General features: G+C 37.4%; 1 protein-coding gene across 3 annotated transcripts; it reads left to right on the top strand.

The window, feature by feature from the left end:
• Window positions 1–649: 649 nt before the first annotated feature.
• On the top strand, window positions 650–15,616 carry LOC100016934 (glutathione S-transferase alpha I-like). 3 transcript variants are annotated; one of them, XM_001370611.4, is made up of 6 exons: window positions 650–885; window positions 4,622–4,673; window positions 7,698–7,830; window positions 9,974–10,115; window positions 13,826–13,957; window positions 14,933–15,616. In XM_001370611.4, exons 1-6 carry the CDS (start codon window positions 799–801, stop codon window positions 15,101–15,103), a joined length of 717 nt encoding a protein of 238 aa, XP_001370648.1. In that variant the 5' UTR covers window positions 650–798; the 3' UTR covers window positions 15,104–15,616. The 3 variants fall into 3 exon arrangements, with proteins under 3 accessions (XP_001370648.1, XP_007484154.2, XP_056674377.1); XM_007484092.2 differs by having other exon boundaries at window positions 13,826–13,983; XM_056818399.1 differs by lacking the exon at window positions 4,622–4,673 and having other exon boundaries at window positions 652–885; window positions 13,826–13,983.
• The last annotated feature ends 551 nt before the right edge of the window (window positions 15,617–16,167 follow it).

The raw sequence follows: 16,167 nt of genomic DNA, 5'->3' as shown, positions 1-16,167 counted from the left end.
ATTGTATATAGATAGACAAGCCGCTTCAGTTTCAGGAAGGTCTGGATTCTAGTCCTGTCTCTGATTCCTGCAAGCTGTCGTTGCTTAACCTCTTTGTGTCCTGGGCAACTCTCAGACCAAAAGCCCCAGAATGATGGCAGGACTGCTATTGGTGGAAGGAACTCACTGCATAAATAATATCACAGATCCGTATCATTTACTTTGCTATTCATCTTAGCAGAAAACCTTTCCATTTGATTCTTGGGTTTTGATAGAGAATTTCCTGGGAAGGCTGGAGCTGTGTCTGCATCACTAAAATAACCCCTTGAATAATCCCTGGAATTAAAAAAGGTAACGATATGAGATCCAGGATAGCCAGACTCGATGACCAACTTTGATATAGTGGTATTTGACCTAAAATGGTATAAAATAAAATTTGATGAGAAAAATGATCTGAATGGACGTTCCTTTCCCAGTGAAAGAAGCTCTACATTTATATTTCAAATATCCTGTGTGAACCAGGCTAAGCTGAGGAGACACTGCTCACTAAAGCCCCAAATACATGTCAGGCAGTTAAGTGGATCCATGCTTCCCTGCCCTCTGCCTGTCTTTGGGGGGAAATGGGAGGTCTGACTCCTGCCCTTCCCATGAGTCTCCTCCCTCTTCTCTCCCTCCCAGTCTGCTCTCTGAGCTTGGTGTTTGGACTTAGCTCTGCTATTCTCAGTGGAGTCAAGATTACAAAAAGGACAACTTTTATCTCTAGTTCCTAGTCAGCTCACTGCTTTCTGCTGTTTTTCAGAAAACCAGGAATTGAAGATCATGTCTGGGAAGCCCATACTTCATTACTTCAATGGAAGAGGCAGAATGGAATCAGTGCGCTGGCTCTTGGCAGCTGCTGGAGTCGAGGTAGATGCTTAGTTTCTTAGATTTATTCTTTTCCTACAGCCTAAGTGGAAAAGCCACACAGAACTCACTGAATTTGTTGTTGACTCATTTCAGTAGTGTTTGACCCTTTGGGATGTCATCTAGGGTTTTCTTGCCAAAGATAGAGGAGTGGTTTGCCATTTCCTTCTCGAGCTCCTTTTACAGATGAGGAAACTGAGTCAAATAGGAGGAAGTGACTTGTCCAGAGTCACACAGCAAATAAGTGTTGGAAGACAGATTTGAAAATAGGGAGATGATTCTTCCTGACTCTGGGTCTGGCCCTCTAGTCACGGAACCACCTGGCTCCCTCTAATAAAGGAGGCACAATCATTGGGATCAGTATTTAAAAATTTTTTTTAATTGAAAATTTCTATTTAATTATTTTAGAATATTTTTCTATGGTTACAGGATTTGTGTTCTTTCCCTCTCCTTCCCCCCTCCCCATAGCTGATGTGCAATTCCATTTGGGTTTTATTTGTGTCATTAATCAAGACCTATTTCCATATTATTGATATTTGCACTAGGGTGGTTGTTTAGAGTCACTATTTTTCTTAAACAATGAACCAAGTCATAGAAATAGTTTGAAGGATGGGTTCATCTGGACAATTAAGTACTGGTTGATGTCTTCTTCTGAAAGTATTATCAGAGGACAGTGAAAAGTGCACTGAACTTGAATTCAGTACACTTGGGTCCAAGGTCTGGCCCTACTACCTACTAATTATCTGTCTTTAGGCAAACAATGTGCATCTCTGAGTCTCAGGTTCATCATTTCCTACATAGGAGGTTGGAACTGGATTAGTGCTATCTTTAGCATTCTATTATCTGTGCCTATAATGACTCCTTTAAAAATGGCTTTCTATGCTTTAACACAAAAAAATCACACTGGTTTGTAGGAGCCCACTGACACTGGTTCCCATTTATTTCCTTAGCTTCCTGGCTGCTGTTATTTAGTATTATTATTCATTAAAAATCCAACATTTTGGAAAATTGAAAAGCATCAAGAAGCAGAAGTTGTGTTTGTTTCTAGAGATTTTAGCCATCTTCATTTTTGTTGGCTTTCTTTTTCTTGGGGAGAGAATAGGGAAGATTCAGTGTCATTATACACAAGGTTTTCCCAAAGTCTTCATGAAATGTAGAAACCTTTAAACATGAATAGTTTAGGCTGATGTGGTAGAAAAAAATTGTCAGAATCTTTCAGGTGGTAGCGAATGATTTCCACCCCCAACCTCCAATTAATATTAGTAAATTGTCTCTCTTGGAAAGGACTGGGGAAGATCATCTCCAACGCCCCTTCCATTCTACCCATGTTCTAGGTTCAGAAGGACTTCAGTTTTGCTAGACAGAGCAGCCTACTTTGTCACAGAATAGAAAATAAGACTAACATGTGTTCTAGCCACCACACCACCTCATTGTTCTGTAAACAGCCTCAAAAGGCAGCTAGATTGTAGAGTAGTTAGGGTGCTGGGCTTAGAACAAGGAAGACTCCTCTTCCTGACTTCAAATCTGGCCTCAAACACTTATTAGCTGTGTGACACTGGACAAGTCACTTTTCCCTACTTGCCTCAGTTTCCTCACTTGTAAAATGATCTAGAGAAGGAAATGGCAAACCACCCCAGTATCCTTGCTAAGAAAATGCCAAAATGAAGCCAGAAGAATAGGGTACAATTGAACAAAAATAGCCTGAAAATCTCAATCTATGAACCTATGAGCAATAATTATAATTATTAATAGCAGTCACAATATTAATTTGTGGCACAGTAAAGTCAGGAGACACAGCTTGTAATTGTGACTCTGTCACTCATTAGCTGGGTAACCTCGGCTAAGTCATAGGATCATGGGATTAGAGAGAGAGAATTGGAAGAAATCTTGAGGGTGTCTAGTTTATGCTGTTCCCTCTGCTCCAAGTAGATGTCGTTTCCTCAGTGAGAGTTCCCTCCATCAGTGGGATCAAACTCAAATATAAAAAGGGACCACTAAACCCTGTGTAAGGAGAAAAAAATCACATATTGATGCTATTGATATTTTCTATGTCCTGTTCTAATATTATTTACTTTTTTACTTTTCTTAAAAAAAAACAAAAACTTTTGCCTTTCAATTTAGAATCAATACTATATATTGGTGCCAAGGCATAAGAGTAGTAAGGGCTAAGCAATGGGATTAAGTGACTTGCCCAAGTTCACACAGCTAGGAAATAGCTAAGGCTAGATTTGAACCTAGGGCCTCCCATCTCTAGGCCTGGCTCTCAATCCACTGAGCCACTTAGCTGACCCCTGCAATTTTATTTATAAATATTTCCCATGTACTCAGGAGTTTTACAAGCAGCCTTTTTGATGCCTCCATCCCATAATGAAGGAATCAGAACTCCAGACACTTCCCCCATCTCCATCCCCAAAAGGCTGACTATAGTGACAGGATGTGGCATCTAGAGTTAGGAAAACCTGAAATAAAATCTTGCCTCTATGTGCTTTAGGGGACAGAACTTATATATTAAGCCAAAATATGTATGATTGCAGAATCATAGATTCTTTATATTTTCTGATACAGTACACTCTTTACACTGTACAGATACAAAATGAAAAAAAATACAAATTGTTTCCATCTGGCAATTTATTCCATTAAATCATTTCTCTCAGACTCTTTGTGAATAAAATAAAAAGGGGAGAGTAGACTAGAACAATCAATAGACTAGAGAGGGAGAGTAGACTAGAACAGAGGTCTCAAAGAGCGCCCTGGAGTTTCCCAAGATCCTTTCAGGGGATACTTAGAGTCAAAATGATTTTAGAATATTACTAAAATGTTATTAACCTATTAAAATGCTCCTCCCTTTTTGAATTATGTATCTGTGTGGAGCTGGATTTTCTTCACATATATACTTTATCCAAAACAATAGATTGTAACAGACTAAATGCAGAAACAGATAGAAGAATCTAGCCGTCGTCTATTAGACTGTCAAAGAGATGTACAAGGGACAGTGATAAAAGCCAGGATTAGAGATGGGAAGTTCTGGGTTCAAATGTGGTGTCAGATACTTCCTAGCTGTGTGACCCTGCAAATCATTTAATCCTAATTGCCTAGCCCTTGCTGCTCTTCTATCTTGGAACCAATACATTCTTCTGACTATTTTTTTTTAAAACAGGCATTTTTCATAATAATTATTTATGTGTATATTTTTATTTTATTTTCTCCCAATTTCTTGTTAAAATAATTTTAATATTTATATTACTAGATACTGAGTCTATTATTATTTTTCAAAGAATTAACAAATATGTTTAAATTGATATATTTTAAGTTCATCAGTTTTATTTTCTATATGGCAAATATTGATAGATAGAACCCACATAAACAGAAACTCTTTGGGTGGGTCCTCAATATTTTAAGAATGTAATGGCATTCTAAGACCAAAGAGTTTAAGAACTGTTGGACAAGGACATCAAAGAATCATAGATGCTGAGCTGGGAAAAAACTTAGAGGTCATTTGGCACAAGTTCCTTATTCTTGCAGATGAGGAAACTAAGACCCACAAAAGTTAAGTGACTTACCTAGGGTCACCCAGCTAGTAAAGACCCAAGGTAGAATTTGAACTCAGGTTTTTGTGATTCCTTCTCCTTTTTTCTACCCATTATAGTATCTGGTTGCTGTAGCTGAATTCTAGGGTCTTTCCCAGTGCTAACATTCTGTGATTCCATTGCTCTAATACCTTCATGTTTCTCTTTTCTAGTTTGAAGAAAGGAATTTTGAAACAGCTGAACAACGTGAGAATTTAATTAAGAGTAAGTTCAAAGCTTTGTTATTGGATTGTACTAGTCTAAGAAGAACAAATTAGTAGTAGTTTGCCATCAATGACAAAGTGGATAGAGTACCAGGATTAGGGTCAGGAGGACCTGGGTTCAAATCTGTCCTCAAACACTTTCTAGCTGTGTGATCTTGGGCAAGTCACTTAACCCCATTTGCCTAGCCCTTACTTTCTATCTTAGGGTTGTTACTAAGATAGAAAAATGAAAGTTTAGGGAAAAAGAACAAATTCCACCGCCTTGACTAAAAAGACACACAAGATCTCTAAGATCCCTTGAAACCCTAAAATTCTCTGATTCTATCATTGTGAAAAGGTGTGTTATAAATCATAGAGTGGATGGAGAGTTACATGGGACAGTACACAGGTGTGCTCCCCTGGACCTCAGAGGTAGGGTTTGATCTTCCAAATGAAAACACCAGAGAAGAAAGTAAAGCTTTTTACTCCTGAAACTAAGGGAGAAACACTGAAAGACTCTAGATGGGAGGTGATAAGAACCTGACCCAGGCTATGGCATTGGGACCTGAAGAAAGGAAATAAATCAATAGGCAAAAAATAATCAATAGGCGCTTATTAAGCACTTGCTATATATCAGGTACAGCTAGGTGGCACCAGTGTATAGAGTCCCTGAGTTCAAATTTGACCTTGGGCACTTACTAGCTGTGTGACCCTGGGTAAGTCACCCGAGCCCATTTGCCTTAGTTTCCTCATCTGAAAAATGAACTGGAGAAGCAAATGGCAAAGCACTCCAGTATCTTCTCTTAAAAACAAAACAAAACAAAACACAAATAAGGTCATAAAGAGTCAAGAATGACTGAATGACAATAGCATAAAAATGCATCAAGTGATATTTAAGGTAGTGGGGCTACAAAAATGAAAAAAACAAAATAGTTCCTTCCCTCAACAAGTTTATACTCTTGGGTGGGGGGGAACATAGTGTACTAACATCATCATCATCATCATACTTTTCTAGCTCTACAAATTTTGTAGCTTTGCAAATATTATCTCCTTTGATCTTCCCAACCATCCTGGGGACTGGGCGCTGGCATCACCCCCATTTTATAGATGAGGAGAAACTGAGGCTGAGAGCTTGAGTGACTTTCCCAGAGCTACCAGCCAGCAAGTGTCTGAGACAAGGTTTGAACCCTAGTGTTCTTGACTCTAAGTCCAGAGCTATTCACTGAGGCACCGAGTTGCCTTTATGAGTAAATATAGAGTATACTCAAATACAAAGCAATTTCAAGGGAAGAGAGGTAGGTGTTTGGACCCAACTGAAATGCCTGAACAACAATGAATTTCAGGGAGAAAGTAACTTCAGGGGAAGAGGGTGCCAGCAGCTAGAGGGATCCAGATAGGGGAGGAGGAGGGAGTAAATTCCAAGGATGGAAGTCAGCCCATATAAAAGTAAGGAGCCAGGAGGCATAATGTTGTATCTGCAGAAAAACAAGGAGGTCCTTTTGTCTGGGAGGCAGGGTGTGTGAGGAAGAATCATGGGTGAGAAGCCTGGAAGGGCAGGTTGGAACCAGACCAGGAAGGGATTTGGATGCAAAAAGAGGAGTTTGCATTTTAGGTCAGAGGCAGGAAGGGCAGATGGAGTCTTTTAGCAGAAGAGACACCATCAGATCTGTGTTTTAGGGATATCAGTTTATGAGAGAAGACTTGAAGGCAGAATCCTTTAAATCAAGAATCAAATTACCCAAACAGGCAAAGTACTTAAGTCATAGAAAGAATGAACATCTGGGTTGGCGGTAGGAGTTCCCTGCTTTGCCAGATCACAGATTAATCATTAGAGATCTTTCCTGGATTCATGTTTAGCATACTGAAATCCAATATGACTCTCAGAACTATTGTCAATGAATGGCATTCCAGCAGTAGCTTTTAGTCAGACAGGAAGCATTTGGTAAGCACCTACTGTGTGCCACACGGTAGCTAGGTGGCACAGTGGATAGAGTGCTGAGTCTAGAATCAGGAAGACCTGAATTCAAATTTAGCTTCAGATCCATACTAGCTATGTGATCTTAGGCAGGTCACTAAAACTTGTTTGCCTCAGTTTCTCCAACTGTAAAATTAGCCAGAAGGGGAAATGGCAACTCATTCCAGCATCTGTGCCAAGAAAACCCCAAATGAGGTCATGAAGAGACAGACACAACTGAAATAAGTGAATACCAACAACATGTGCCAACCACTTTGCTGAGTAACATAGAAAGGCAAAAACAGCCTCTGTTGCTAAGGAGCTCATGGTCTGATGGGAGAGAATACAAGCAAATGGCTAGGAACAAACAAGATATGTGCAGGATAAACTGGAGATGGCTCACAGAGAGGAGGCACTGGCACTAAGGGGTAATCAGGGAATACTTCTTGCCAAAGTGGCAATCTTGGCTAGGACTTGAAACCAGGGAAGATGGAAGGTAGAAATCGGGAATTCTCCTTCAAGGCATGGGGAGAGAGAGTCAAGAAGAAAAGTATTTTATTTGAGGAACAGCAAGATCAGTGTTTCTGGGTCAATAGAATACATCTAGAACAACTTTATTGGGCAGCAAGCACACAATCCCTTTTTGTATGGTGGGAGTCACTAATTCTAGAATGAAAAGAAACCTGGAGGCAGGTATGTGTCTCAGTAGATTGAGTGCCAGACCTGGAGACAGGAGGTTCTAGCTGTGTGACCCTGGGCTAATCACCTCACCCTAACTGCCTAGTCCTGACTTTCTGCCTTAGAACCAATACATGAAATTGATTCTAAGACAAAAGATAAGGATTTTTAAATAAAAAAATAAAAAGAATCCCGTAGTAGAGTGGAAAGAATTCTGGCTTGTAAGTTCAAATCCTGCTTCTGACTTTGAGTAAATCCCTCAACTTTCTTGGGTCTCAATTTCCCCTACTGTAAAATGAGTTGAACTAGACAATCTCTGAAGTCCCTTCTGGTTCCAGAACAACACTTTTATGACAATAAATACTCCAGTGGGAAGGAGTAAGCCACTGACCTGATGTTTCTTTCCGTTTTTAGGTGGAAAATTGATGTATCAACAAGTGCCAATGGTTGAAATCGATGGAATGTACTTGGTACAAACCAGAGCCATCCTAAGATATATAGCTTCGAAATACAACTTGTATGGGAAGGACCTGAAGGAGCAAGCACTGTACAGTAATCATTACATGTTTATAATAAAACACAGAAGCTGCCCTTTTTTAATTTAGGGACATTTCTTCTTTTTCTTTAAAAAAAATCATTACCTTTTGTCTTCGAATCCATACTAAGTACTGGTTTCAAGGCAGAAGAGCAATAAGGACCAACTAGCTGCTCCAGAAATTTCTTCTTAACAGTGGGGTCTGCGGAGTGATTTGCCCAGGGTCACACCACCAGGAGAGGTCAAAGACAAAATTTGAACGTAGGTCTTCCTGACCTCCCAGCCATCTCTTAATCTATGATATCCTCCTGCCTCTTAATGAAATTGTGTTAAGAAATTATCTCCTTTTATATACTGAACAAAACGAGAAAGTTCTGATCCTTCCCGTATAAAAGTAAATATGTAAAATTTTCAACTCCTTTTCCCCCATGAGAAGATCTTGGAGGCAAGTGCAAGAAACCCTCATGTGTATCATATAAGGATGATATTAGAAAATAAGGAGAAAACAAAATCTCTAGTGGCTTGTGTTGTCTCTAGAGTTATGATACTGGCTTCTGTGGGCAGCTTTTCAATCAACCAATACTTATTAAGTGCCTACAAAGTGCCAGGCATTGTGCTCAATGCTGGGGACACAAAAAAGGGTCAGGACAGTCCCAAAGATCTTATGATCCAATGAAATGCATATGGAACTTGGTCTTCACTTGATGAGCATGCTTGCGAATACTGTCCTACTAATGTGTTAGGGCTCATCTGTAATGGACTGGCCCATTCACACATACACAGATGACTTGTTTAGGAGAAAAGAAATACAGGCTTTGGATCTCAAAATATCCTAACTACAATGTAAAAGTCCTTTTTAATAATAATAATTTCATTGTAAAAGCAGGAATTCAAAAACAACAAATTACTTCACTACTAACTCAATGAAAATGAGGCTATTTTTAAAAATTAGTTTCTATGTTTATTAACTCAACATAGAGAAGCCACATGGCCCATATTGGATGAACCAATCAAACAACAAGAATTTACTGAGGCAGCTAGGTAGCATAGTGGAGGGGAATTGGAAGGACCTGGGTTCAAATTTGGCCTCAGGAACTTCCTAGCTGTGTGACCCTGGGCAAGTCATTTAAGGTCAATTGCCTAAACTTTCTTCTCTTTTTTGCCTTAGAATAAATCAATACTTAGTATAAATTATAAGCTAGAATATAAGATTAAAAAAAAAAACAAACAAGATTTGTTAAGGATCTACTATGTAACCTGGAGACACAAATAATAAAACAATCTCTCTTCTAAAGGAGTGGAAACTTTAGAGTCAGAAAAACCAGGATTTGAGCCCAGGTTTAAAGGGACGCTAGAAGGTTGTCTAAGTTCTCCAGGCCCCCTAAAACTATAAATGACAGGTGACTTGCCAGTCCACCTGGTTGGGAGAATTGCCCTTGCTGATGAAATCACAGGTCCAGATTAAAAAGGCAAAGTCAGAACAACACAGGATGAATTCTGCTTTATGGTGATGATTTTGTATGTTTGTCTGAACTAAGTCAAAGTATCTTTTTAAAATAGGACTTGATGTTTTTAAAGCCGTGAACCAAGCATTTTTCCATTTTCAGAAAGATCTTGGATGCTAGTCTGTAAATGGATCCATTTTCAGCACCTGGGTCTTAACATAGATATGATTAGGCAGAATTCTTACACTGGGGATTGGGGACTTATTTACTTAAATATTTAGAAAATAACAACATTTCAATATAATTGGTTTCCTTTGTAGATTTCTGTATTCCATTTTAAGCATTTAAAAACATTATTTTGAGAAGGGGTCTATATATATAATCTATGATCCACAAAAATGTCAAGAAGCTCTGCTCTATACGGTCTACTCTATGGCACATCACGGTATTTATACTACAATGATCCAGGAATAATTCACTCATGCCAGCCTTCATTGCTACGTCATAATACCTCACATTTGCCTAACAGTTCTTTATGCTTCGAAAAAAGCATTCATGCAAGCAATATCTCATTTGATGCTGCACTGAGTAATAATGACAAATGCAAAGAGAGCTTGAAAGTTGCAAAGCATTTTCCAGACATTATTTGATTAGAAACTCTCAATAATACGATGAGCTAGATTTTGATTGCTGCCTCTTTTCTTTTCCAGTATTGACATGTACGTGGAAGGAATGCGAGATCTATATGACATAATTATGCTCCAACCATTGTGTTTGCCTCAAGACAGAAAGGAGACTCTCAGAGTCATTGCTGAGAGAGCCAACCAAAGATTTCTCCCTGTATACGAGAAGGTATGGAACAATGAGGCAGTGCACATTCACTGAAATTACAAGCATCTTTTCTATTTCATTCTGAGCAACTACAGAATGATGAAGAAGCATTGCAGGCAGCGTGGTAGAAAGGAAAAACCACTGGCTCTGGGGTCTAGACAAAGGCTCTGAGTTCAGATCCCACTTAGGACTCTTATTGCTGAAATTATCCCAGACCTCAGTTTCCTAAATTTTAAAATGTGAGGTAGCATCATATAGTGGATGGAGTACTGGGCTTAGAGTCAGGAAGATCTACATTTAAATCCTGCTTCAGACACTTATCAGCTGGGTGACCCTACGTAAGTCATCCATCCTATCTGAACTTCAATCTGAAAATAAGGGAGTTGGACTTAATGACCCTTCAGGTCACTTCCAGCTCTAGAATCTAGGATCCTATGAATGTATAAAGAGCTGTCACTAAATAAAGATAGGTAGCCACTTTGAACACAACATTCAGAGAGTTGTAAGAGAGATATTAGTTAATATTTAATATTTAGTTATGAGTTAATAATTTTTTACATTTAAAAATTATATGAGGGGACAGCTAGGTGGCTCAATGGATTGAGAGTTCAGTGAATAGAGAGAGATGGGAGGTCCTGGGTTTAAATATGACCTCAGAGAATTCCTAGTTGCATGACCCTGGGCAAGTCACTTAAACCCCTTTGCCTAGCTAGCCCTAACTACTCTTCTTCTTTGGACCCAATACATAGTGTTGTCTTTAAGACAGAAGGAAAGGGTTTTAAAAACAAAACGGAATCCATGAAGTGAAGTTTCAATACAATTCAACAAGCTTTTATTGAAGTTTTTTCATAACCTGATTCCAATCCACAGTTTTGATTCTAAGATGAAAGGTAATGGTTTAAAAAAAAAAAGAGCCAACTATTCATCAGGCAGTGAGATTAAAGAGACAAAATGAAAGATCCTGCTTACACTCTATAGGGGGTATAGCATCTATGACTGAAAGTATAACTATATAATAAACAATATATTTAATTTAATAATTTGTATATAATAATAAATAAAATAATTTAATAAAGGTAATAAATCATAAATAAAAGTATAAATACATGTGTGTATATATGATGATATAAAGGTATAGATATATAAAAAGATAAGTGTAAGGTAAGTTGGGGGACCTTTGAAGTAAACTTTCAAGAAACTAGGAATTCTATAAAGCTCAAGGTAAAAAGAGAGTACAGACCAAGCATGAGGGCTAGATTCTGCAACTGCTTGGAATCAGGAGGTGGGAAGCCTTGTGTGAGGCATAGCAAGAAGGTCAGTTTGACTGGACTTTTAATTATGTGATTAGGAATAATATAAAATTAAGGCTGGAAAAGTAGGCAGGAGTCAGGTTCTGAAAAGCTTTAAATGCCATACATTTATCAAGTGTTTTATGATTACCAAATACTTTACAAGCCCTATTCTATTTGATCTTTCCAACAACCCTTTATATGGGCAGTGCCACTATCATTTTATGGATGAGTAAATAGAGGCAGTCACTTGCTCAATGTCACACAGCAAGTGGCAATTCAGGAAGAAGAATCAAAGTCTCATATTTCCAGTTGAAGGCTCTTTTCACGATATCATATGCCCTTTCTGCACTTCATTCATAATATTTCCTTAGTAAATTATTCCATTGTGAGGTTACAGGCCATAGTTTAATTAAATTAGAGGAGACAGCATGATGTAATAGAAAAAAATAGCAGTTTTCTAAGTTATATATCATGAACGAATCACTTGAACCCCAGTGAGCCCCCATTTCTTTATCTAAAATAAAGGAGTTAGACTAATTGATCTCCAGATTCCTTCCACAACTAAATCCTATTATTTGGAGCATCAATGAAATGAATGTTTTGCGTAAATGTCCATTACATTTGTCTATATATATTTTGGTATCTTTCATCTGGTAGGTTAGAAGCTTCTAGATTGCAGAGAGTAGACCAGTGATGGTGAACCTTTTAGAGACCAAATTCCCAAACTGCACCCTCATACCATATGTGAGCCACCATCTTACTCCAGACAGGAGAGGGAGGAAGTGCTCCATCAGGCTGCCAGGCAGAGGGGCAGGTGATGTGAGAAACATCCTTAGGTACGGTGGAGACAGGGAAAGGAACAGCCCCCTTTGGCACATGTGCCATAGGTTTGCCAACACAGGACTAGACTGTTTTTGGCCATCTTGATATATGGTGCTTTGTGTGGAGAGAAACTTTAATAAATATGTATTGATTTGTCAAACAATGGCTAAAACAGAAATTTGATGTGCCATTACCCAAGTTGCCTAGTTTTCTGTTATAGTGAGAAAGATATATCCATGGGTAAGTTAGTTTCAACAGGCATTGACTGTCTTCCCTCTCCCACTTCACTTGTGCCACCTGACTTCTCTGGCTTCCCTTTAAGTCCAGGTAAAGTCCTATCTTCTGCAAGAAGAGTTTCCTAGTCCTCCTTCTTTTAGTGTCTTCCTTCTGAAACTATCTCTAATTTAGTGTGGGTGTGAGTATAATTTCTACATAATTATTTGCATTTGCTTTCCTCATTAGACTAGGAGCCCCTTGAGAGCAAGGATTGTATTTTCACTTTCTTTGTATCCTTGGTGCTTAGCACTATATATAATGGGTATTTAATAAATATCTGTTAACTAATGAGATAGTAATAATTTCACTATTTATTTGTGAGCTCCTCTAAATAATTTTCTTCTGTGTCTCTTTGCTCTTTCCATTATACTATTCATTCATTCAATAAACATTTGTTAAGTATCTACCTGACAGGTACTGTGTTAAATGTCAGAAATACAAAAAGAGGCAAATAATACTTCTTGCCCTCAATGAGTCTATAATCTAAAGGAGATGACACAAAACCAAATATTATATAAAACAAGTTATGGGGGCATCTGGGTGTCTCAGTGGATTGAGAGCCAGGCTTAGAGATGGGAGGTCCTGGGTTCAAATCTAACCTCAGACATGTCTTAGCTGTGTGACCCTAGACAGGTCACTTAACTCCCATTGCCTAGCCCTTACAGCTCTTCTGACTTAGAATCAATATTCTAAGAAAGAAGATAAGGGTTTAAAACAAACAAACAAACAAACAAACAAGCTATGTACAAGATAGGTAACTAAGTGGGGCAGTGGATAGAAAGTGGAGCCTAGAGTCTGGAAGACTCATCTTCCTGAGTTCAAATTTGGCCTCAAACATTTACTTACTGTATGACTCAGTTTCCTCATCTGTAAAATGGCGAAGGGGATGTAAACTATTCCAGTATATTTGCCAGGAAAAACCCAAATGAAGTCACGAAGAGTTGGATATGACTGAAAAATGACTGAATAAGAGCATGTACAGGATAAATGGGAAATAAAAAGAGAGACAGAAACAAAAACAAAGAGGGCGAGAAAGAGAGACAGAAAGACAGAGACAGAGAAACAGAGACAGACAGAGAAATGGAGGGAGGGAGAAATTAGGGATGGGGAAGTGCTCTAGCATTAATAGGTGTTGGGGGGAAGCTTCCTGTAGAAGGTGTAATTTTAGTTGAAACTTAAAGGAAGTCAGGGAGGTTGTAAGAGCACAGAAAAGAAAGTGGTCCAGGCATTAGAGATGGCCAGAAAAACTGCCCTGTTTTCAAATAATATACTGTCTTCAAGTAATGTGCCCTATATTCCCACAAATTCTTTACTTTATCTCTTTTTTCACTAATTTCACAGGCATTAAAGGATCCTGGGAAAAATTACCTTGTTGGCAACCAGCTGAGCTGGGCAGATATACTTCTGCTTGAATTCATCTTAATGGTTGAAGAATGTAAGCCCGGCATTCTCTCGGCATTCCCTAAACTACAGATAATTCCATCCATAGATACAGCAGTGTAAGTATTCTCTTCCCTGCTAGAATGTAAGTTCCTTGAGGGCAGGGGCAATTTTTGCTTAGCAAAGTGCTTAGTGCAAATTAAGTGATTAATTTAAATTTAATTTAAAAGATCTTGGATTTCCTCTGAGTGATTTGTCCAAGGACACAAATCTTGATATAGTTTTCATGTATTTCTGTGGCCTAGAACAATTATTGTCTCTTTCCCACTTCTAAAGATGAGGTTCTCTAATTTAGCTAGATTTTTTTTAGCTAGTAGGCATCACACCCATTGGCAAGTCCAGAGCTCAAAGCCTTTGCAGCACCTTGTACATTTTATATATTATATTATATTATGTTATATTATGTTATATTATATTATATTATGTTATATTATATTATATTATATCATATCATATCATATTATATTATATTATGTTATATTATGTTATGTTATATTATGTTATGTTATGTTATATCATATTATATTACATTATATCATATCATATTACATTATATCATATCATATTATATTATGTTATGATATATGATATGATATATGATACTATATTATATTATACTATGTTATGCTAGATTACATTACGTTACATTATGTTATGTTATATTATGTTACGTTATGTTATATTGTTATATTGTATTATATCATATCATCATATCCTGTGCTATGATATATTATCATGTTATGTTGTATGATATTGTATTATATCATATATCCTGTTATGTTATATTTATTTTATAACAAAAGCAGGCCTTCTACATCTGCAGAGCAGGAAGTTCCTGAGGACTTTCAAACATCACTGCCCACAGGGTGAAAATGCATGTTGCTTATAGCTTTCCCCCAGGATGAAATAGCCCTGTTGAGTCTTGGCATGAGCAACCCTGGGGCCCTGCTCCAATGTGCAAGGCTAATTGTTTCATTTACAGGTGGTTTAATTTTTTTTTCACTTCAGGAGTTCAAAGCTAGAATCAGCAAGCTCCCCAGGATTCAGAAATTCCTTCAGCCTGGCAGTCAAAGAAAGCCACCAATGGATGATCAAGCTGTTGAAGAAGCAACGAAAATATTTAACCTTGAAAAAGGCTTGTATGTTAAGCACAAGGGTGTTATATTAGCTGATTTCTAAAGAGCACAATTAATATTTCAGTTTCTACCTGTAGTAACATTCACAGAAATACTAGTATGTGCCCCTGTAGCATTTCTAGTCCATAACTAGCAAATATGATGCTTCCCTCTAGAGTTTGTATAAATCAGAAAACCTAATCTTTATAATGCTTATTATAAAACTTTAATTAGAACTTGATTTTGCTCAGGTTCATAGAATCACAGATTCTTTTTTTTTTCATTTTATTCCAAATTTAACAAACAGCTAAATTTAGAACCAGAAGAGACCTCAGACATCATTGAGTCTAGCCTCTTTATTTTATGAGTATAGAAATTGGGGACAAGAAAGGTTAAATAATTTACCCAACATCACACAGGTGGTAGGGTCAGGATTCAAACTTGGGTCTCCTGTTTCCAAATTCAACACTTTTTCAACTGTTACACTATTTCTCCTTTGATTCATCTAAAGTTTTCTGGAAAGTGGAAAATTTTGTAATAAAATGAAAATCATTTGAAAACAAGATAAAAAGTAAAATTTCTTTATTTTTTTTTTACCTACTAGATGATGCATTGGATTGCCTTTATATGCAATGGTTTTTTGTTTGTTTGTTTATTTTTATCTATCCTAATACTCTTTAGGATCTTCTACAAAAGAAGAAATATCCAGTTATGTCCACTCCATGGGATTTTGGCAGAAAAGCAATCTAACAATATTTAGAAAGATTTTCAATGAAAAATAAAGAAAGAAAAAAGATCTGTTTAGCTCCCAGTTAACCAGACATTTCAATTAAACAAAATACTCCACTCCTTTCTCCTCACCAAGTTGTTTAATCATGGTTTTTATTCTACTTTTAAAAATAAGAATGATTAGTTTTAATGCAATGGGGGAAGGGTGGCATGAAGGACTAACTTGGGAAATTTCCACTTTTAAAATAACCCTGGTCTTATAAATTCAAAGATACATTTTTGTAAGAAAACCAATGTTTTTATTTCTCCAAGTAGATGACTTATATTAATTAATATTTTATTTTTCCAATTACATGTCAAAACAATTTTTAACATTTGATTTTTAAATTTGGGGGTTCC

Source organism: Monodelphis domestica, chromosome 2, assembly GCF_027887165.1.
Source record: "Monodelphis domestica isolate mMonDom1 chromosome 2, mMonDom1.pri, whole genome shotgun sequence".
Taxonomy (NCBI): domain Eukaryota; kingdom Metazoa; phylum Chordata; class Mammalia; order Didelphimorphia; family Didelphidae; genus Monodelphis; species Monodelphis domestica.
Note: the sequence above shows the minus strand (reverse complement) of the source record. Positions and strands in the feature narration are given on the sequence as shown.

Excerpts from the sequence above, each read along its gene's own strand:
- LOC100016934 (XM_007484092.2), top strand. The coding sequence starts at position 799 with ATGTCTGGGAAGCCCATACTTCATTACTTCAATGGAAGAGGCAGAATG. Across the intron at positions 886-4,621 it reads TGGCAGCTGCTGGAGTCGAG|TTTGAAGAAAGGAATTTTGA; the intron begins GTAGATGCTTAG and ends TCTCTTTTCTAG. Across the intron at positions 10,116-13,825 it reads TTCTCCCTGTATACGAGAAG|GCATTAAAGGATCCTGGGAA; the intron begins GTATGGAACAAT and ends CTAATTTCACAG.